Consider the following 22415-nt stretch of genomic DNA (forward strand, 5'->3'; position numbering starts at 1 on the left):
TCTCAGGAGGACGCCATTTATGCTTCAATGGCCCCAAAGACCTGCAAAGAGGCAGCTCGGATGGCAGGGATTTACAGCGCTGCAACTAGACAAGCCATAAAACTCCCAGCAGCGACAAACTAATAAATATTTTAGAGTGCTCTCCACTGGCTGTAATCACAATCCCTCTGGCAGACGTCTGCAGGGGTTCCCACCTGAGGATGCGGATGCAGGCACTTGTTGCTGAGCCAGTCTTAGTGGGTGAAAGCAGAATGAGGGAGTCATGTGGTATTTCCCAAAGGGATAATAGCTTGAAGGGATTCCAGAAACTGGTACCCACTGGTAGATTTGAGCACCTGCACTACTCTGGACACACTGGGGAGCCAAGAAGGGTTTGGAGCAGGAGAGGGAAGGCCCCAAACCCAGATGCCAAGTGCAGCAGGAGCAGCGAGAAGGGAGGAGGGGAATGGGCACCAGCTCCTCTCCAGCCTCCTCTCTCCGATCTCCTCATGGCACGTTTTAATCCCATGGGTTTGAGCCGGATTATCTGCAGCATCTGCTCCCCAGGGAGTCCCCTGCAGATGTTTGCAGCCAGTGCTGTCAGCAGGAGAGAAGATCAGTGGCCGGGGCAGCAGCAGCATCCCACTCAGTGAGTCACAGCACTCTACATCAGCCCCCTCCCCATTACCCCAAGTTCACAGCACAGGACACGGAGAGATCAGAAAACACTTGCCCATCTCAGGCACACTTCCACAGGAGAGTGTTAAATCCTCCTTCCTGCAACTGTTATCCTTGCAAATATTTGTGAGATTACAGGAGCATTAGTGGTGGCAAAGCCCAGTGCCCACCACCCTGGGCTGCCCACAGGAGGCAGGGACATGGCGCAGGGATTAAGAGCCAGAGAACTGGGTGCCTGGTTGATAGGAACATTGCGAGGCCCCAGGCATCACCCTCCCACTGCACTTAAGCAGCTGCTCCATCCCGCAGGACGCCCCAAGGACAAAACGTGGACCATGGCTGCAGGTGCCCCAGCCCAAGCTTAGCACCAAATCTCCATTGGGGCTGATGCAAACCAGCATGAGTGCAGGCAAGAGAGCCAGGGGACAAAGCAGGCTGCCACCATATCCCACAGGGGATTTGCTGCCTTCCTGAGCTTGCAATTTGCTGATGCAAAGCTCCAAGCTCGTTAACTCATCAGTGCAGTATGCTAACTTCTTCCTCCTTGGGACAGAATCATAGAATCACAAGGTTGGAAAAACCCTCTCGGCTCACTCAGCCCAACCCCACCTGCACACTGAGCCAGTGCCACATCTCCCCAGCTCCTGAATCACTTCCATGCTCCCAGCTCTTGCACTGTGGCCACGGCCCCAGGGCAGGGGACAGGGTGGCAGGGACATCTCAGCGGCTCCCCAGACCATCCGGCTCCCCACAGCAGGCAAATGTTATAATTAGAGAGCGTGCGGTAATGAGGGGGTGCTCCCAGCCAGCTCTAATTACACCCTTGGAGAAAATAAGCAGATTCCTCTCCCAGCAAAATTAAAAGCCTGCAGACGGACGCCCGCGCTGTGCACCTTCATTACACGGGGGCTGGGAGGGGAAGGGAAAACAGAGAAAGCAAAGTCTGTCCTGAGAAATGGGTGGGATGAAGGAGCCAGGGTGTTTTGCATGCAAAAAAAAAACCACACTTCTCCAACCCTAAACCATTCTTTCTTGTTGCAAAATCCCTCAGCCACATTTTGGCACAGGGCGTCATCCTGTGCTGCTGCAGCCCTGTACCCCACAGCCCCCACTGAGGGTCTGCAGGCACCCAGATGAAAAAGAGCACCGTGTTGTTCACAACACACAGCCCAAGCATTTACAGAGCTGCCACACTTCTGTTTATCTTTCTGATCGTGATAATCACAGGAGGAGCGTGCCAAGGAGGTCCCCCACGGCCCAGACCGGTTCATTTCTCACCATACAGCCACGTGCCTCACTCTGCCCCACTCTACCCAAGCAGAGGAAAACAGGAGGAGGAATTATGGATCAAATCCCCGTTATATGCTATTGTGCCTGGTGCCTTTGTGCTGCTTTATGCGCTTCCTTCAGGGAAGTGGTGATGTTTGAAAACTATCGCAAGATTCCATCTAGCTCTGGTTCTCATTATGGGCCCAGGCACCACTCTTTGTGCTATTTTAATTCCATTGTTGCATTCCCCTTGTATCACTTGTTCTGTTTACCGAGCCGCGGCGCTATTTTTAATGGATACAATAATTACACGGACTTCATTTATTTGCTTTGGCTCCTAAAAGGAAGAACGCCAGCAGCAGACAATGCGGCAACGCACCGTGTGTTCACACGGATGGCACGCACCGCGCTCCCGGTGGGAAAAGAACAATAACTTCTGCAAGAAAAGAGAGAGGGGGAAAGAAAACAAGGAGCAAGCAGGGACTTACTGCCACTGCTGGCCCAAACGAATCATTAACTGCTGTTCAAGTTGCGCTAAATCAGCACAGGATGGAGTCATAGAATCACAGAATGGCCTGAGTTGAAAAGGACCTCAAAGATCACCTGGTTCCAACCCCCTGCCACGTGTAGGGTCACCAACCACCAGACAAGGCTGCCCAGAGCCACATCCAGCCTAGCCTTGAATGCCTTCAGGGATGGGGCATCCACAACCTCCTTGGGCAACCTGTTCCAGTGCATCACCACCCTCTAAGTGAAAAACATCCTCCTAATATCTAACCTAAATTTCCCCTGTCTTAGTTTAAAACCATTCCCCCCCTTGTCCTACCCACTATCCAAATCCCTCCTTGGAACTACACACATGTGGGTCTCCTTTTTGGGAGAGCAGTTTCCCAGTGCCAACAGCAACACCCAGGATGGGGTGTTGCTCCTGGGGGAGACCAATGTCCATCCCATAGATATGGAGCACCCTGACACCCAGATGGGAAGGGGGATGGCAGGAGCCCTTCCTAGAACACTGGGAAGCCAAAGAAGCATCTGGAAGGCTGTTCCCTCTGCGCCAGGCTGCTGGTGGGAAAAACATAACACCTGATGCCAAAAAGAAAGGGGGAAAAAAAGGCTGGTTGAGTGCCCCAAATTAACTAGAAACTCACCCAGAGGAGCAGCATCACAGCAGCGGCTGGCAAAGAGCACTTTATTAAATGGTCTTTAAAGTTGCCCTTAATCTTTCAGATTTGTTGCTATGATCAAGAAAAGCATACGTGGAGGATGGGAATATTGTACTGCTGTTCTTTCTCTGCCCTTTCCCTCCCTTCTCATTCAGCTGTGATAATACGGGACAAACAGAAGGGAAAACGGGGGAGGGAGGGACAGGGATAGAAAAAGATTGAAGGAAAAAAAAAAATGAAATAATCCCTGATGTTGGCAAGGAAAAAGCTATTGACATTTGGGACAAAACCACTGGGGTGTTCAGAACCATGGGTCCCAGAGCCAGCGCAGCCCTCTTCTTCCTTTCTCACCATTGCCAATTTCCACCTTTTGACTGTTTTCTCATCCCTGACTCACTCGTGGAAGCTTTCCGCACAAAGCTGTCCCTCGCTGCCCTTCCACCTTTTCTTCTCCCTGTTCCCACACTGCCGTGTTCCCCTTTCCTCCCTTTGTCCTGCCCCCTGCTGAGACCAACCTGCTCCCAGATCCCGCAGCCCCCGACAGAGGTGACCTCAAAGGGTGCATGCAAAAAGGAGGAAAACCAAACTTAAAGCACTGTACCCCCTGACCTCAACCCCTTCTGCTCTCAGTCCCTGCACAGGAGCACTTCCATCATGGTGCTGATGCGTTGATGGCTGGACTAGTTGACCTTAGTGGTCTTTTCCAGCCTTAATGATTCTATGATTTGTGCTAATTGCTCTAAGTGTGGCACTGCTGCAGGTGACTGCAGGCACCTCGGTGGCACCTGGCTCCAACTCGCTGTCAACACCAATAAATCATTGCCATGGGCACCGGGCATGGGGCACCAGCAGCGATGGGATCCCAGCAATGTGCTCACACATGGCCCTGCTTGGTGCTAATTGGGAGCGTGGAGCCAGAGTTGTGATGGAGGGCAGGTGCTGCTGCTGTAATGCACTGAAGGGGGATGTTGCAGATGCAAAGCACAAGGAGATGTCCACGACCCCCCATTCCAAGCAGCTTTACTGCAGCCTTGGAGATAAGCTCCGGCCACCCACCGTCCCCGGGCTGCCTTGGCTGAGGGGCTTAGCCTCAGAAACCCTCACCCTCAGAAAGCCCCACGGGTCTAACCAGGGCCTGGTTAACTCCACCCATGCACTGTGCAGTGCTGCCCAGTGCTACAGTGCAGGAATTGCACCAGGCTCTGCAGCCCCAGCAGCTAATTACACAAAACTGCTGCATGGCAAACAAACAACAAGCACAAGCACATTGCTCCTGAGGAGCTCTACACACCTCCCATGCCATTTAATGCCTGTCAGGCTTTGAAGTTCGGTTCTTGGGGGGGTTCTCAGAGTGCCCTATAAACAGGGCAGGTGGTGGGAAGCACTGCTCCCATTCCAGGAAAGCTCCTGCCAGCCAGGGGGGACCCATTATGGTATCAGCTTGTCCATGCAGCCTGATATATAAATTACTAATGCAAATTAATGGGTAATTGCAGCCCTTTTGTCCTAAATATTTAAATTATTTAACAGGCAATTAAGAGGAAAAGAGGCTTCACCCCACAGAGGCAGAGAGAAAAAATGAAGTGAGACCAGGAACAGCCACATGTGCACAGGTGCTGCCCCTCCAGAGCCACTGGGACAGGCCTCATCAGTGCAACGAGCTTCCCATCCTCAGCAGCAGCACAGCCCATGGAGATCAGTGACACTGAGCCAAAAAACCATGAGATTTCCTCCTCCTCCCGCTTCCAGCCCAAAGCAGCCAGAGATATTCCCACCCTGAGCACCAGAGGGGGGCAAGAAGGAAAACATCCCTTGAGAGAAGACGTCATGTGGGAAAAAGTCACTGTAACAAAGCAATGCATGCCCAGGGACAGCACAGGGGGCAGGGAGATGTGGCCAGACAATAGTGAATAGCCTGCAGATTACATCCTGAACTCGCAGCCTCCTGGGAGCAGGGTTATAAAAACCCTTTTTATTTTGTTTGTAGTCCAAAACAAACAAGTACATAAAAAGCCGAACGCAAAGGAGCCAGACAGGAAGTGAGTATAACATCTGGGAAACATCTGGCCCGGCTGCCCTGTATGCTGAGCCCCAGCATGGTACCTGCCAGCCAGCATCATGCCCAGCCCTGCTCCCCTGCCCCAAAAGTGCACTCCTGGGGGCAACTGCACTGCAAGATGTCCCCACACATTGCACGATGTCCCACTGCAGGCTGCCCTGAGCACAGCAGGACACTGAGCATTGCAAGATGCCCCGCTGTGGGGCTTTGAGTATTGCAGGTCACACTGAGTATTGAGAGATGTCCCAATACAGGATGCCCTGAGCACTGTAGGACACCTTGGGTATTGCAAGATGCCCCACAGTGGAGCAGTGAACACTGCAGAGCACCCCAAGCATTGCAGAATGTCTAGGTGCAGGATGCCCTGAGCACTGTAGAACACCCAGAGCTGAAGCTATTCTCTTATTTCTGTTTCCTACCTTCTGTTCCCATCCCTCTCCACCCAGGCCCTGCAGCAGGGCACCCAGGGGCGATTAATGGTAAGAGCCCATTCATTCCCCATCTGCAGCCTGGGCAGCCCCACATCATGGAGCCCAGCAATGGCTTTCTCTTAGCAAGTGCCTCAGTGCAGCTTTGGGGGTGGGTGGGAGGAAGTTAATGGAAGGCAAAGCTGATTACAAAGAACAATGCAATGACTCAATCAGTTTCTTCCCTACATCCATTGTACCAAAGCTCTTACATTTAGGAAGGGTTCAAGCCCATGCCTCCACGCACAATGGGATCACCTCTCCAAAGGAAGCAGGGAGGGTCCTGCAGACTCTGGGGCAGGACTGGACAAAGCACACAGACACAACCCACAGAAGGGCCAAATGGTCCCACAGGGCCTTGGCACTTTCCATTCCCCACCATCTTCCTCCCTCCCTCTGCAGCCACTTTGGGGATCGCCAACATGAAGGCCATCACTGAGGTGCACCGAACTCATGGTGTCTGTGCTGCTTTCTGTGTCAATGGGGCTCCAGCAAATGGGACCCCATAGCCCCATAGGGCTCGGTGCCCACGCCCCAACCCAGAGCCACGTTTACTACCTGGCTGTGGGAGCGCCGACAGCTTAACGAGCTCTCTGCTTCCCAAGTGGTGCCTCTGTATTTACGGCCTGAAAGGGCGAGATGGGATCTGGCAGCCCATCACCCGGCTATCTGCTCCTGCTGCCGTCCTGCCCACATCCCGGCAGTTCCAGGAAGCCATAAAAAACGATTGCCTCTCAGCTCCCTCCCGCCTTCACCCTCGCTTTCTCAGGGCATCTTTCTCTGCCTCTCAGATCTAAAAATATGCAATGCAAGGGCTGGTGGGGAGCACGCTACATCAGTCGGTACAATGCACAAGACGACGTGCAGTGCCCTGGTATGCATCGCATGGGGAGATGTGCAGTGCCACAATGTGCCACGAAAGGGGTGACATGCAATGCCAAAGTGCATAGTGCACAAGGGGTCACATGCAATATCAAGGTGTGCAACGCACAAGGGGACATACAGTGTCAAGATGTGCAATGCACAAGGGATCACTTGCAATGCCAAGACTCATGAAGTCCCAGGTGCCCCTGCATAAAGCAGAGGTAACAACCTCCACGCTCTGTGTTTCTTCAGGATGAACAGGCAAGGTGCAGGGGAACAACAGCCAAGAGAAGAGTTCAAACCCTTCTGGCCCTGCCCTCCCCAGGGTTTGGATGCAGAACGCAGAGCGAGGGCCCTGGGTGAGCTCTGCCCATCCCCGGGGCTGGGGCCCGTGCCCCTCCACTGCCTTTCATTACAGCTGCGGCTGGAGCTGCCGGAGCTGGACGTTCTGGTAAAGCCGGTCAGGAGGAGAAAATCATAATAAAAACGAAAAAAAAAAAAAAAAAGAAGAAGAAGCAGAATGAAGGAAAAACGACACCCTTTCAACGTTCTTAGTTTCCCCCGGCACGGTGGGGCAGGGGAGCAGCGGGACGGGGCTACAGGAGCTCCTCTCCCTTCCGCCCCTCTTTATCTGTGCCCGGGGCTCCCCCGGCGCCTGCTGATAATCAGGAGAGCATTTGAAACCCCGGCGCCAGACAGGATCCTTATCTCGAGGAATGCGGGATGGGGGCTGCCCCTGCGACAGCTTCGGGACGAGAAGGGGGGAGGGGGGAAGAGGGAGGAAAAAAAGGACCCCCCGCTTTGTGCTCCGCGCCCCGACGGGACGGCCGAACGGGAAGCCCAGCCGCATCCACGCGAAGCGGGCCGTACCGCCGCCCCCCAAGCCCCGAGGGCAGCGCATAATGTCAGGAGAGACGGGTTTACAGCGCACGGCGAGGGGCTGCCGGAGCTCAGAAGCCGCCGACGCCCCAAACAGTGCGGTTGGTGCCGGGTAGTGCCACTGCAGGTACCAGCTCGCCTAATTAGACGGCAGAAGAAAGGGCTTCGTTTCAAACAAAGCTCTTATTTTATTTATTTGCTGACAGTAGCAGCGCAATCCCCTCCGGCACGCTGTGAAAGCAAACATGCTGTCCTCAAAACAAACCGCCGGGGGCTTTCGGGTTGTATTCTTCCCCCAGCGCTCTCCTCTTTGAGAAGGGAAAACGAGAGCGCTAACAGCCCGCGGCTCCCACGAGCGTCACGCAGGTGGCAGAGCCGGCTCCTCGCCTCCCTGCTCCTCCTCTGGGTGCTCCCACACTCCTACACAGTGCCCTCCCCCATCGGGGCTCCGCGCACCCCAGCTGTCCCCCTGCAGACACCCCGCACCTGAGGTTGGTGCCGAGCACACCAATGGGATCAACCGCAGCCATCCCTGCTCTTAAAGATGCATCCAGAAGAACGTGGGGAGAGGGAAAACAAACATCCCTAGGAGCAGGGAGAGAGCAGAGGGCCGCCGTGATTTTATTTAGTATCTTTATTTATCGAAGTGCTTTAAATAGATATGGATTGACTCTCTCGGCTCTGGTTATTATAGATTGAAAGGGGAGCCAGAGGCACTTTGATTAATGAACGCCAGAATGCTCCCGGGGATGCTCTGCATCCAGAGCCACTCAGCACCCTGCATCTTCCTCCCAGTGAGGGCACAAGGATGGCACAAGCCCCACCACATCAGGGTCTGCACCCCAGTGCTAGCATTTGGGATAAGGGTTGCTCCAGAAGTGCCACAGCCAGTCAGGGGACACCCCAGTGCCCAAAGATGACAACCAGCTTTCCAAGCTCTGCATCCCCCACCTCTCACACCTCTCCCCAAATGCCACTGCAAAATGACCGCATTTCTTTCTAAATAAGCACTGGAGGAATTCAGTTACTCCACAAACAAGGTCCAATACCTCCTTCTGAAGAGAAGAACAACCCTGCCCAGCTTTCACTGGTGTTCCATCAGAAACACTCTGGGTTTCTCATTCTACTTCACCAGTGTGGAAATGCAGCTCCTGCCCAAACCAGGCAGCACAGCAGCCCTGGGTGAAGACTTAGACCAAAACAAAGCAAAAAAAGTTTTCTCTTCACCAGTGCTTCTCCATCGCTTTGTTTAACTTTTCCATCCCAGATTATTGAGCTTTTCCCTCCCTGCCTGCACAAACAAGGAGTGTGAGCTCACCACGGGGCTGCGACCAAAACCTCCAGCACGGGTCAGTGCAGCCAGAAGTGATCTCAGCTGCGAAGCATCACGAGGGGCAGCCGCATTCTCAGCAGCCCCAAAATAGATTTATACATATATTTTGAGCTGGAAGCGATGCCATCTCTCTGCATGCATTTTCTCCAGAATAAGTTGGAGGAACGCATGCTTTGCTTTCCCAAATCCCAGGTCTCATTCTGATCACCTTTCTGAGAAGAGGATGAGGATGCTCTTCATCCCACAGCCTCGAGACCACACAGTTCCCACAAATACCTCCTCAGTTCCATTTGTTGCGGCATGGAGGTTCAGACAGGATATTAGGAAACATTTCTCCTCCAAAGGAGCAGTGATGTAGTGGCACAGGCTGTCTAGGGAGGTGGGAGAGTCACCATCTCTGGAGGCACTGCAGAGCAGTGGAGATGTGGCAGTGAGAGATGTGGGCAGTCAGGGTGGGCTGGGGGAGCTGAGAGGGTTCTGTGATTTTTCCTTTGCAGTAAACAAGCCCACCCCAGCAAACCGTATGGCCTCACCACAGAGCATCTCCCACCCCACATACATGAGATAGGAAGCACATCTTTCCCTTTCCTCCCGTCTCTTCCTTGGCCACACAGAGGCTCACTGCTGCGGAGCCACTTAGCGTTCATTAGCAAAGGACCATTTCCTTTTGCAATAATTACAGGCTACCAGCAAACGCACATCCTCTGCCATGACCCCGAGCCATCCTTCAGCTCCTCACCTTGCTCACAGCTTTCCCAAACTACCTACCAGCTCCCTGCTCCGCATGACAGTGCATAATGGCCACAGCTATTGCAGCACCTGTATTCATAAACAAGCCAACCCCACGTGGTCCCACGGCAGCAGAATGTGAGCTGCTTTCCTATAGATTCCCAGAACAAAATGCTCACACCCACGCACTGTTTGTGGTCCCCGATGTAAAATGGCGAGTGTGATGCTGCCGGTTTATATTTCATTTTTCAGTGGGATATTAATAGATCTTTCTCCCTCCACAGGCCAACCAGCTCGCCTGGATAAAAACTTCAGTGCTAATTTCCTAATCAGGCAGCACTTAATTGCGAGACGTCTACTTGGGAGCTGAAGCGGGGGAGGGCTGCAGACACAAACAGCACCAAAAAAATCTGGATTCCTTGAGGAAGTGAGGCTAAAAAAAGAATTCTCCCCCCTTCCAAAAAGAAAAACCCAACAAAAACAACCAAAACAAAAATCGAAACAAGCCACCAACAAAAACAACCCAGACTGAGGGGTTTGGTTTTTACCATGTTGGGTATAAGGAGCTTGGGTCATGGGGATGCTGTGCCCATTTGTTGCAGTTGGAGCACCGGCTCCCCACTGCCATCCCATCCCGCACGGTGGTCTCTGGGGGCTGAGCAGATGGTTCCCAAGCTGACAGGTTGCACACAGCTCTGGACAGTGCCAGGTGTTGTCCCCATGCCTTCAGTGCATGGAAAGGGAGAGCTCCCCCTCTCCCCCCCCCCCAGCCAAATGTATTCACTGCTTCTCCCCTCAGTTTAGATACTTCCTAAAGGCACTTTCATTTAGTTCCTCAAGCCAGCATTGGAGGAGGCTGAGTTCTGGGAGCAAAGCATGATGGAAATTAAAGCCTTTTGGTCAGAACCTTGATATTTCCAGCAAAGCTGAGGATTTGGGGTTGCAATTTCCTTGCTAAGATTGGTGCTTCCACTGCCCAGCTCCCACAGCAAACAGCCCTCGGTGAGGCAGGGACCCAGCAGGAGCTTAGGTGAGTTTTTTTCCTTAAGATTTCAGCTGGGAGCTGCTGTGGTGGTCCCTTTTCCTCCCACCGAGATGGGAAGGGTGCAGCTGGACCCTCAAACTTCCTTCTTCCACCCCTAGCAATGCACAGAGCTATGAAAGCAGTGCAAGCTGGAGGATCTCCCTCCCAGCTCCAGCACTGCTGGTTCCCAGGAGCCCTGGACCCACAGTCCATCTGGGGCTTCTCTGGGTCCCTCTCCATGCCCTCTTGCACCCAACTGTGCTGTAGGACCCGAGCTGCGCGATGCCGACTCCTTTTGTTCCCTGCTGCTTTTAGACGTGCAATTTGACCCTCACAGAAAACATATGTTTTGCATTCTCCCCTGTAGGCTCTCCCCAGCCTGAGCCCTTCCCCAGAAATCCGCCTCACTCCCAAGCCCTGTGCCAGCAGGGACAAGCAGAGCAGCCAGTCCCGTGGGCATCACACAGAGGATGCTCCAAGGGTGGGTGCTGGGGGCAAGCGGCTTGCTTGCAAAAAATGATACATCTTCCAACTATTTTGTGGGATCAGCAACATTTCTCAAGGCCCGACCACCGGCCCCCAGATCCGTGTGGCCACGCGTGGGATTCCCCAGCAGGCAGGACCAGCCCCAGCACGTCCCGCTCTCGCTGCTTTTGCTGCAGACTCCGAGGAACCTGCCCGATTCCCCCCCGCTTTGCATAACCAGTTTATCCCAGCGTTTGTTTGAAAAACCCCTGTTAGTCACTGCTCAGAGCGAAGCAGCCCAGCCCTGCTTCCAGCTTCCGAGCTCGCTTTTCCAGCTTTGGGCTGAGCCAGCCATGGTTTTTTTATGCTGCCATATAAATGCCTGAAATCTGCGCCTCTGAACCTTGCTGCATACACATCCACTGCAACCGCTGCCCTCAGTTGTTTTCTCAAGTGACTCTGCACACGTTGCAACACGGCCACCCGGTGCCCAGGGAGGGATGGAGGGCACAGCTGAGACATTCTAAGCCCAGTGCTGGGTCCTGAGGCCATCACAGCACGGAGCACAACCCTCAGTGCTCAGGAATCCTCAGAGCATGAAGCAAAACAAAAAGCTTTCCAGCTTGCTTTGCTCAAAAGGGAGAAAGTTCCCCAGCAATACTCCAGCACAGGAGCAACACAGCAGCATCCAGCGGCAGGTCTCCACAGGGGATTGCTTCTCCTTAACTACGTTTGAATGCATTTTTCTTCCAAGTTACACACGGGGAAGGAAGAAAACAGCCCTATGCCCTTTGAACACAGCTGCAGGAGGCACCTTTGGGCTGCTTGGCCCTGGAGAAGGGCTGTGCTGTTATGGATGGGGCAGAGGCTGCAGGGTGGATATGCTCACATCAGCGAACCTGGAAAAGCATCACTGCTGGAGGCCACGCAACATCCAAATGCAACTCAGGCACAGCCCTTCCCCTCTTTAAACCTGTCCCAAAGAACTGCGGACTCCCACCTCCTACCCCAGGAAAGCTCCCACACCATGCAGCCCTTTCATCACCGCCCACAGCACCTGCTGGGAGCACGCACCCCCAGCCCAGGATACCCACCCAGGTACTCCCAATGCAAATTCATTTGCTTTCTTCATCACCCATAAAGGCTAAGATCACTACCCAAAGCCCACTGGAAACCCTCAAGATCCTTTGCTCTCCTCCCATGGTGGTCACTGCCCCACAAAGGCAGCCCAGTGCAGGTTTAACGCACGTTCAATGTCATTAAATGTGATTTTCCACGCTTTCTCGGAGGGAAACAATCCCTCAGCTTTGGGCTTGGAAAGAAGGGGAATGGGGTGAGGAAGGGTGGCCACACCAGCTAGCACAGGAGATGCTGGGAGTTGACTTTTGTGTCTGGGTAGAGGAGAGTTTGGTAGGGATCAGGAGGATGCTTGCAGGCAGGAGGGCAGCCAAGCTCCCTTCCCTCCCCCTCCCAGCCTGAAAACTGGGACAGTCCCCATTCCTCACACCACAGCAGGAGCCACAGCACCTCCCAGAGCTGCTGCCCCAGTGCTCTGCTTTGCCGGGAGGATGGGGGAACGCTTCTGGGTCCCTTCACTACTTTGCTGCACGTCTGCTTCTTGCGTAACTGAGTACATTACTCTTTAATAAGTGTCTCAACTCTCTGTCCTCCATCTCCAGGGCAGGAAAATAACTAAATAAATAACATCAACAGTTTTGCCTTAAAACACGCAAAGCGCAACAGAAGCAAACTGGCTCAAAACATTCACTTGCCAAATGCCGTGGGGGGATTATCCCAGCCCCATCCATCGCAGGAAAGCTTTGCACTCCTCTTCCTCAGCAACCCTTTATCCGTACAAATCCCAAGGAAGCGTTTGAGTCAGCCCCAAATCCTGTACCTCCGGGCTCGGGGAAGGGCTCTGCTCTCTGGGAAGGGGGTTTCCAGCACCCAAAGAGCTCGGGCTGAAGGAAGGAGGGGAGGCAGGGAGCTGCTCTTCCCAAAGGCGCCCCCAGATTAAAAGCCAACAGAAGTATAAACCAACAGCCGGAGGGCCACACTCCCCCGCGGCCCCAGCGCAGCCCCCGGGTTGGGATGAGCGCTGCCGAGGAGCGGCTCCGGGGCCGCCAGCCCGACGCATTCCTGCGCCGTGAGTCAGGGCCCGGCACAGAGCGGGGCTGCGGCTCGGCCTGCTCCCACCCGACACGGCACGGCAGCACCTCGGCGGTGCGATGTCGGTGCGCAGCAGCAGCACAGCCGCGCTCCAAACGGCCCCGTTTGAGCCGTGTTAAGCGCCCTTCAGGCGAGATTTGGATTTGAGAGGGTGCTGCCTTCACATTCTCTCACCAAGAGCATTCCTTTAGGGGTGGGTGTGACATCGCAACAACTTCTGGGGGGCTCGCTCAGCACAGTGCATCTATTTCTCAGCACCGATGCATCCCCGCTGCAGCTCACACTTTGTTTTTCCAGCTGGATGTGAGGAGGTGCATCACCCTGATGCCACTGGCTCCCCACTCTCACGGTGCCGTATGGGCAAAAGCTCTGGTCTGGGGGGAGAAGCACACACAGCATCTTAGGATGCACACTGCCCGGTGCCCATAGTGCAGGGGCTGTTAGCTGGCTCACAAGCAGGGTGCCTCGCACAAGGCAAATGACAGCAAACCACAGGGAGGCAAAGCAGAGACCAGGGCTGATGGGATCCAAAGGGCCCCGTGAGCAATCTGAGTGTCCCCATAGAGGCGGCAGGCACTGAGCAAGGACAGGATTTTGGCTCTCAAACTGCAAACCCAAAGGGATGGGGTGAAGGGAAGGAGCCTCTGTAATGGAGAAGCCAAGGGACAAGGAGACAGAGAAGCTCCTCTGCACCCCAGGCCTGCAACCGAGCAGAGGTCCTCAGGCAGCCCCCCATCACCTGCCCACAATATCAACGCAGGAATCTCAGCTCTTAGGGACAGCAGGGACCATACAGACACCACCAGCTGCCTCCCCCCCATTATGTTCTCCAGGTACCAGCACTGAAAAACCATAGCCAGAGGACCTTCAGTACGCATCCCAGCATCACCATCCACAACATCCATCCCATCCAAAACCCAACGATGTACTTGTATCCCCACAGCATGCCCCCAGATGGCTCACCCTGGCAGGCTCAACCTGTCTTTCCCTCCCAGCCTCCTTCCTTCCAAGCCCTGCACACGGGACAGACCCAGGATTGTGGCACGCTCTCAGCCCCTCTCCTCCCAGGATTAAACCCAGACTGCAACCTCACAGCTTCCATACCTACAGCTACAGCCCTCCGGAGCCACCAACCTCAGTGAGCTGTAGGGAGCGGGGAATGTATATATAGAAATATATATATATATATATACACACACGTTCATGTATATAAATATAGTGGAGGCTGAGCTGGATCAGAGGAGTGCTAACGAGAGAGGGCAGCAGGAGCGACGCCTGTTTGTTGTCTGCGCAGGGACTGCCGACGGAAGGGCAGCATTTCAAGTGCATCTCAATCACAAGATTGGGTTATGCACAGGAAACTTCGAAAAGCCATAGCGGAAAAACACAAAACAATAATAATCAATAAAAGGGAAGATCGCTGAGCTCTCCGGCTACCGACAGCCGGGTTGGAGGGAAGGTAACATCAAACCGAGCCTGAAGGACTGCCTGCCTGACCCGTGGGGACACGACAGCCCGCCGTGCCATAGACAGGGATGGGACTGGTTTGGTTTTAGTGGGTAGCGAGGGAAAAACAAGATGGAATGGAATAAGATGATGGAATAACAGAACAGGATAAAACAGAATCGCCTGGTGGGAGCGCAGCAGCCCGCAGCAGCCTTTCTCAGGGTGCAGCTATGGGGGTCCGGCGCCCCCCACCCCACAGCGCTCCATAGGAAACACGCACCGAAACACACGACCGCGGAGCCGCCGCGCTGAGCGCAATCCAAACGGCAACGAACTTCTGCCAACACAGCCAAAGAAACGTCCCTCCCCCCCAAAAAAAACAACTTCTCCCACAGTCCCCCAAGCCCCCCCACCCCCGTACCTGCGGCGGCCAGCGCCCAGCGAAGATGCAGCGGCAGCAGGAGCAGAAGGAGGAGGAAGAAGAGCAACGGGAGGCGGCGGGCCGGTGGCATGGCGGAGCGCGGAGCCCAGCGGAGCAGAGCGCTGCTGCCCGCCCGCCTCGCCACACTGCCGGGCTGCCCGCGGCGCTGGGGCGGGGATGGGGGAGGAGCCACGTGGAAAAGGGGGACGTGGTCGTGGGGAGGGGGCGTGACCATGGGCGGAACGTGCGATGAGCTGCGCCCGGACTCAGCCCCGCACCGCCTCTGCTCAACCCTTTTGGATCCCCCCCCCCTTCCACTCCCCCTCCTCGCTCCCCGTTCCAGTCTGCAGAGGGGGTGTGCAGGCAGCAGGGGGAGCCCCGCAGCGCGCTGGGGATGGCACAGCACGGGCACCCCAAAAGGCAGATTTAGGGCAGGCAGTTGCTCGGTTCCTGAAGGCGGGTGGTGGCTGTGGGGTTGGAGAGGGGGGTCCTGCTGCTGGGACAGCACCTGCAGCTCATCAGCCCCACTGTCTTCAGCTGGTGTCTGTGGGGAAAGGCAACATGATGGAAGAGGAGCAAAACAGATCAGAGTGCCACACCACAGCACCAGATGCTGCCGTTCCTGGGCAGAGGGGCCCCTCAGAAGCAGAGCAAGCATTTCGTGGGGAGTGTGTTTTAGAACCCAGTGAGAGCGTGGGGGTTAAACTTGGTGGTGCTTAAAACACTGCCTGGTATTCAAAATATGAATTAAAGCAATGCAAATGAATGGTTAGTCGGCCGCTATTTCGCAACCGTAGCAAAATATGACATGACAAACTATCATTAAGGCAAAGGGCTGTTTTTCCTCCTGGGTGTTTGCCCATCGCCCCTACTTTTCTCCCAGTGACCTGGTGCCTGCCGTCCACCCAAGTCCCAGCACTCCCAGCATTGGTGTGGCCAAGACAGGGCCATTAAAGCATTGAACAACATTGAAACCAGGTGGGCAGCAAGCAGAGGAAAAGCCCAGAGCCCAGCTGGTGAGAAAAAGCACCCTTTGGCTGCAATCCAGACTTGGGGATCACCTTCCACCCAGATTTCAGCAGCAGATTGGGCCATAGGTGGGCTGGGGCGGCTAAAATGGGGGTGATGGGGATTTCTCAGCCTCCAAGACAACCCAAATAGCTGCAGGCTGCAGCCCCCTCCCAAAGCCTGTTTGCAGGTGTGAGATACAGAGGGAGGCTGGCTCTGCATGGAGGTGCTGGGAGGAGGAGGCGTTCGTGGTTGAGTGGCTCCCAAGCCCTTTCTGCTTTGCGGAGCTTTATGAGTGCCGCTGGTGTGTGATTCGATTAGGGACTGTGCACTGCCTTCCCCTGACTCCAGAGCCTCTGTGGGGATGGATGGAAATCCTGCCTGGCATCTGCAGGGCACCACCTATGGTCTCATGGGGACACAGCCTGGCGTCACCTTCCTGCCTGCCCTCCTCCAAAACCACCCCAGTGACAAACAGGCAGTAGGGGAGGTCTGAACTGGGGAAGAGGCGAGGTAGGAGAGGCCCAGTGCCGTGGAGCAGGTGCAGGGTCAGTGATAATTCCCCATTTCTCCCAGTGTGCCAGGAGTCTCCCAGGAGTGCCCAAATCAAGTTATGGGGCAGCAGATTTAGGGACAAACAAAAGGCCATGCTTTTTCCATGCCACCCACTATTCGATTATGAACACTCGTTGCCAGGGGATGCTATGGAGACCTCCAACCTAAATGGGGCCCAGATAATGTTTAGGCAAACTGGAGGAGCATAAGGTTTTCAATACCATGGAGTAATCACCACAGGGAGTACCTACACCTGGGGCATGTGTCAGGTTTGGCCACAATACCATCCCCAGCCAGGGATGCATGCCTGAAACCTGCATGCTTCCCAGATAAATAGATGCCTTGACCCATCACCAATATAAAGTAACAGCATGGCTTGAGTTGGAAACACTTCCAGCTGGGGAAATTCCCCTATCAGCTGGGACTGCCCTGCTGGGTGGCGCTCGATGGCATTCAGACCTGCTGCTCCCACAGCTGTGGGCAGAGATCCCACTCTGGAACAGCGCAGGCAGCATCCTCCCTATCTGCACAGTCTCCATCCAGCATGTCAGCTCAATAATTTATTGTCCAGAAGGTGCAATCACTATCCATAATTCACGAGCAATAATGTTCTACACGTTCAAACCAACAACTTGGCTCCCTGGACCGTGAACCGTCTTCATGTCCAAGCTGTCATTTCATCCTTCCCGACAGGCAGCGGCCAGCTCTGGGTCGGTGCATCACAAGGGGCACCATGAGAACAGCAGGTCTGAGGGTTGAGTCTCTCTGTCCCAAGGACTCCATTACCGTTTAATTTGGGGTTGGGAAAGGATGTGGGGACAGCAGAAAGGGCTTTTGCGATAGGTCAGAGCCTGGCAGGTAACACGGGAGCATCAGCAGCTCCTGGGAGGCTGTTCAGACCTGCAAGAGGTGGAGGAGGCTGAAATGTGAGGCACCTGGTTTTTGAAGCAGGGAAAAAAAAATGCCTCTTGCTCTGCAAAGTGTGCGAGGCAGAGGTAAAACACAGCGCAGCAGAGCATGCCGGAGCTCCCAACTCCCGGGGGAGATGTTTATTAACTCGTCAAAACATAACGTGTGTTGTTGCCAGCGAGAAACTAGAACAGCAAAAAAAAAGAGAGAGAGAGAGAGAAACAAAAAAAAGAGAGAGAAAATAGAAAAAGGGAGAGAAAAAAAATAGAAAGAAAAGCCAAGGAACACGCAAAAAATTGTCATTCACTTCCCTTGTACTTTGCTGAAGGTTGAAGATGCTCCATGTTAGAGGGGGGCTGAGCACAGGCCGGTGGCTCCCAGGTGAGGACCCTGGGGATGGGGTTGCCCCTTTAATGCGGCACAGAGTGAGGTGCTGCTGCAGATCTTGTAGCTGGCTGTGGGGCTGCAGGATGCTGGGGGGGAGATGCTCTTCCTGTGGGGAAGCTGAGAAACGAAAGCTTGTGGGATGGGGATGGCTTTGGTGGACTGAAGCCGTGGTCCTCTTAGCATCCGCCACAAGATTTCAGCCCCCAGTACGGCCAGTATGTTCTTTAAGGAGCAATTTACACTTAAAACTGACCCCCTCCCGTGAAAGTGCCACAGTACGAAACAGCAGATGGTGTTTGAACACTGCAAAAGGAAAAATACAGCTCAAGAAAAGATAGCAAAGAGACTCCTTGGCGCGACGTGAGCGCCCCAGGGTCCTGATTTGCAGCTTTCAGCACGGAGGAGGTGGGAAAATAGAAAAGAAACCAACCACCCAAAAGCTGTGAGATGGTATGGGAGGCAAGGCAAGCACAGAGGGACCCGTCCTCCAGGAGGAGCAGAGGTGGCACGGGGTCCTGCTCAGGAAGGGCGCTCCCCTCCACCACAGTGCTGTGGGTTTGTTCATGGCAAATCAAAGCTGCTCCTCAAAACAAACAGAAGAAACTCTCTCCCACCTCGCAAAGCTTTCCTCTCTCTCCCCACCCTGGAAATAAAACAAACAGAGCCCACTGAACCACGTCCTCCCAGCGCTGCTGCTTCCAAGCAGGAAAAGAAGAAGAAGAAAAAAAAAAGCAGAACAACTTTTCCTTGGAGGTTTTATTAAAAATAAAATACCTCAAGCGCTGCTAATTTCCAAAATAAACAAGCAAATCTTCTGAGCAGCAAACACAGAGAGCCCAAGGCATCTTTAAATGTCACCAAGGAGCACTGGTCCCCATGTACGGCCACTGCTGGGCAGATGCCTTGCATTTGATGCATCCCAAGGAAATAACCCAAATCCAGGTCCCCTCACCCTTGCTTTGAAGCTGACAGGGTAAGATCAGACTTGGCTGCTGGAATGGTTTCACCCCTAGTAATGACAGGATGGCAGTTCCCATCTCTGGTATGGAACTGTTGTTACCACTCTGGATAGCTGAGAGCCAGAGGGATGCTTCCACCCCACAGGTGCTGCTGGCGTCCCTGTGTCTCCAGGTCCCACCCTGACAGTGCTTCATTCCTGCAGCCAGGAGGGCCCAGCAGGTATCAGCCTTGAGAGTTTTCACCACAGCACTGTGCCACGGGGACATGGAACCTCATATAGACAGTGCATGGGGGCAGCAACCGAAACCCCACCTCACTGCAAACTTATGAACACCCCTCTCAAGGTTATCCGGCGCTGCTTAAAGATTGAAGAAGAGTGCAGCACGAGGTATACAGCTCCTCCTGAAATATTCATCCCCCAGCATCAATGTTTCATCAATTTTCTATTGGATATCACCCTTGACACTGGCTTCAATCATTTTGGTGTGGATGGTGAAAAACAGATATGTTTACAGAACAACTACCCCCCCACACACCCCACCTCTGGTTTCCTTTTTTCCATATAATTCAGTATCAATGGCTGGGTCCTGCCCTCCCCTTTGCTCTGGGGATACCCCTGCAGGGTCTGCTGCCCCCTGCTTGTCTGGGGCTGCCCTGGGCAAGAGGAGCCCTACAGAAGGTGCTGCTCTATGGTTCTACTTGGGATTTCATGCCCCTGTGATGAGCTCCCAGCAGCATTTTGCACTTGCCTATGGTGAAGCATCCAAGGGACCCCACTCCCTCGGCACACCTTTGGACAGCAGCATGTCAGCTATTAGTAGAGCTAATGAAGTTAAGGCAGACCTTTCCTTTCACTGGGTCTGAGCAGAGCAACCAGCCCATTTTACGTGCTATCTGTCTCAATGTACAATAACAGAAAGGGGAGAAACCCCCCCAGTGCTGGCTCGTTTTCGCCTTTAATTGCAGTCTACAAATGCCAGTCTTGTTTTCCCTCGCACTGAAATCCCTTTTGTCAGCCCAGGGCTCCCTCTGGTTCAGGACAAAAATTGACTTCATGTCATGAATGAAGTAATTATTTCCCTCCACAAATGAAAATGGCAATTATTTTGTGAGAAGTGAGGGATGCGTGTGGTTTGCAATGCCAAGCAAGGAGAGGACCTGACCACTCAGCAGGTCCTTCCATGGTGGCAGGGCCACTTTGCCTTACACAGGCCTGCACTTTGCCTTGCCCTGCCTGATGTTTGTCTGGCCCTTTACTTCACTCATTCCCATTTCCCACAATACGAACAGTTTCTCTAACTTGCAAAGATGCCTTCACCTGCTCTCACTCACCATGCAGCTTCTGAGGGTGTTAGCAGCCGATGCAAAGCCAAGCTATTTGTAGAGCATGAGAAGATTTTGGAACCCTAGATCACCAGGGAAGGGATTTCAGTCCAAAGTGCTTTACTAAGCAGCAGGGCACAAACATTGCTCCTAAGCCAGCTGCAAAGCCACCTGAAGGCTGAGGGTGACCTTGCAGCAGCTGGACCTTGTCTCAAGGGCTGTGGCAATCGAGGTGTGAAAATGTGTTGCAGCCCCTTGGCAGACTTCAGTTCCCATTTCTGCTGTTAACTGAGAGGAGAAGAAGCCAGGCAGCTTTCCCCAGGAGTCTCCTGGAATGGAGGGAGCCTTCAGGATGTGGGGGGGCTCAAGGTGTAGCCAGCATACATTTCCCAAACTCTTATTAGCACTTTTCCTCCATCAAGTTGTAAATCCATAGGAAGGCAAAGATGGCTCAGAAGTCCCAAACCGATGAGCCCTGTGAGGAGACACTGTGCCTGGACATCTTTTGAGCCAGCGTGGGCACCCATGTGAACTATGGGAGGCCTGTGGCAGCAAGGGGACTGCTTCCAGTAGAGCTGCAATGCTCTGAGAGCAACCCACACACGTACCTGGTCCCACTACCTTCCTCCAGCACCACAAGGGTTAAGATGAGTCTATTACGGTTTGCTTGTCACTTTGTCACTGATCTAATGACCATCGATAATAGTTGAATAAGAATTGATGGAGAGATGGATTTAATTAACCCCAGTGTCAGCAGCTAGCATTGCTGTCTGTTTGTGTTAATGGAGCAGCCCAGGAAAAATCCCTCCTGAGCTTTTCGTGCTCAGCCTGTGGCGGGTGGAAGAGTCCTATCCATCAGCTGCGCCCTCCAGGTGCTCTCAGTGAGGAAATTGCTTCCTTCTGCCCCTAAAAGAATTAAACCATGCCCTTGACTTCTTCCACCATGCCATTGCTGCCATCCTAGGGCTGGGTGCGAGGCACCTTGAGGGATGTCTGTCTGGCACCCACCAGCTTTGCTTCACACTTCCCCTTGCTCTCATTTTCAGCTGTGATTGCTTTCCTTGTTCCAGCACATGGCTTCTGGGCAGGTCTGGATCCATATATTGCTCTGGGGATGCTTGGGGTGCTCCCGCGTAGTCCCACTGCAGGACGTGGCAGCCCAAAGGAACAGGCTCCTCAGTGCAGCACACATCCAGGCTGCAAATGACGCTTCCAGTGAATGCAGCTTTGTCTCACAGCTGGCAGTTCCAGGTGAGATGGGATGCAGGTCCCACAGCATGAGGTCAGTGAGCATACCAGTTGCTGGCAGCCCATTTCCTTCTGAGAAGTGATGAGGTCAGTTCCTGGCTCCCACACTGCCTGTAGCATTCACAGGGATGCGAGCAGCAGTGACAGGCAGCAACATCTCAACAGGGTTCCCACAAAAAAGATATTTCCTAAGCATGTAACTGGTGCTGGAGGCAGGAAGGATGGGGATGGAGGTGGTATCGAGGCATCTGTCCTGCTCTGGAACAGCCTGAGCTCTTCAAAAGGTGTTGGTTCGCAGAGGTTTCCTGTTTTGCTCATCCCCATCCCAGACAGAAAGCGCCCTTGCCAAGTACATCTTCAGATCCCTGCCAGTAACCTCCAGCCATGGAATAAGTGAGAGTAGGAAAAAAAGCACCAAAACCCCAACAGAATTTAATTTTGAAGACCCAGCTAGTCTTATAGCTTTTCAAGCTCGGGAGCAGGTGAGCCAATAATAAAATAAACTGCCCAGAGAGGAAATGAATATTGGGTTTTGTTCCAAACGGATGAGTTCAGCCAGAGTCTGAAAAAGAGGGAGGAAAAAAAAAAAATAGAGTAGGAATTGTTCTGTGACAAACGTATTTTGACAGTCCGGCTGAAGGGGCTGACAGAGTTATGAGCGAGGGGGAGGAATTACTGATCGCTGAGTGTCATCCCGCTTGTTTTTCTTGATTCAGCCTGGCCTCGCTAACAATGTGTGTCACTGCCCAGTGCTGCAAACATCCTTTGCTGAGTGACTCCGGTGTGCTCAGAAGCAAAGAGAGCTTCCTCCTGCTGTATACCTGCCAAAAGTGCCTGGGGATGGGCCTGGGAAGGGCACAGGGCAGAGGGCTGGGGTCTCGCAGCAGGCGTCCTGGTGCATCAGTCTGCAGCCAGCAAGCTGCCAAAGTCACCTCAAGCTGGGGATGATGCTTGGAAATGGGACTCCTGTGAAGACAGTGAAGTGTTGGTGAGTCTCTGGTGTCTGATGCCAGTGTGGTCCCAATGCCATGCTGTGCCCCTGCAGGGATGCAGATGTGGTCCCTCTGCTCACCAGAG

The 22415-nt window shown here is 53.8% G+C and overlaps 1 protein-coding gene across 2 annotated transcripts in view; it reads right to left on the bottom strand.

The window, feature by feature from the left end:
• The window catches only part of UNC5B (unc-5 netrin receptor B), a 28487-nt gene extending 13388 nt beyond the window's left edge, over nucleotides 1-15099 (bottom strand). For both annotated transcript variants that reach the window (XM_072340700.1, XM_072340699.1), the window contains exon 1: nucleotides 14949-15099. In XM_072340700.1, coding sequence (XP_072196801.1) covers nucleotides 14949-15039 — 91 coding nt within the window. In that variant the 5' untranslated portion in view covers nucleotides 15040-15099. The remainder of the gene's footprint in view (nucleotides 1-14948) is intronic.
• Nucleotides 15100-22415: the final 7316 nt, after the last annotated feature.

Source organism: Excalfactoria chinensis, chromosome 6 (genome assembly GCF_039878825.1).
Source record: "Excalfactoria chinensis isolate bCotChi1 chromosome 6, bCotChi1.hap2, whole genome shotgun sequence".
Lineage (NCBI taxonomy): Eukaryota > Metazoa > Chordata > Aves > Galliformes > Phasianidae > Excalfactoria > Excalfactoria chinensis.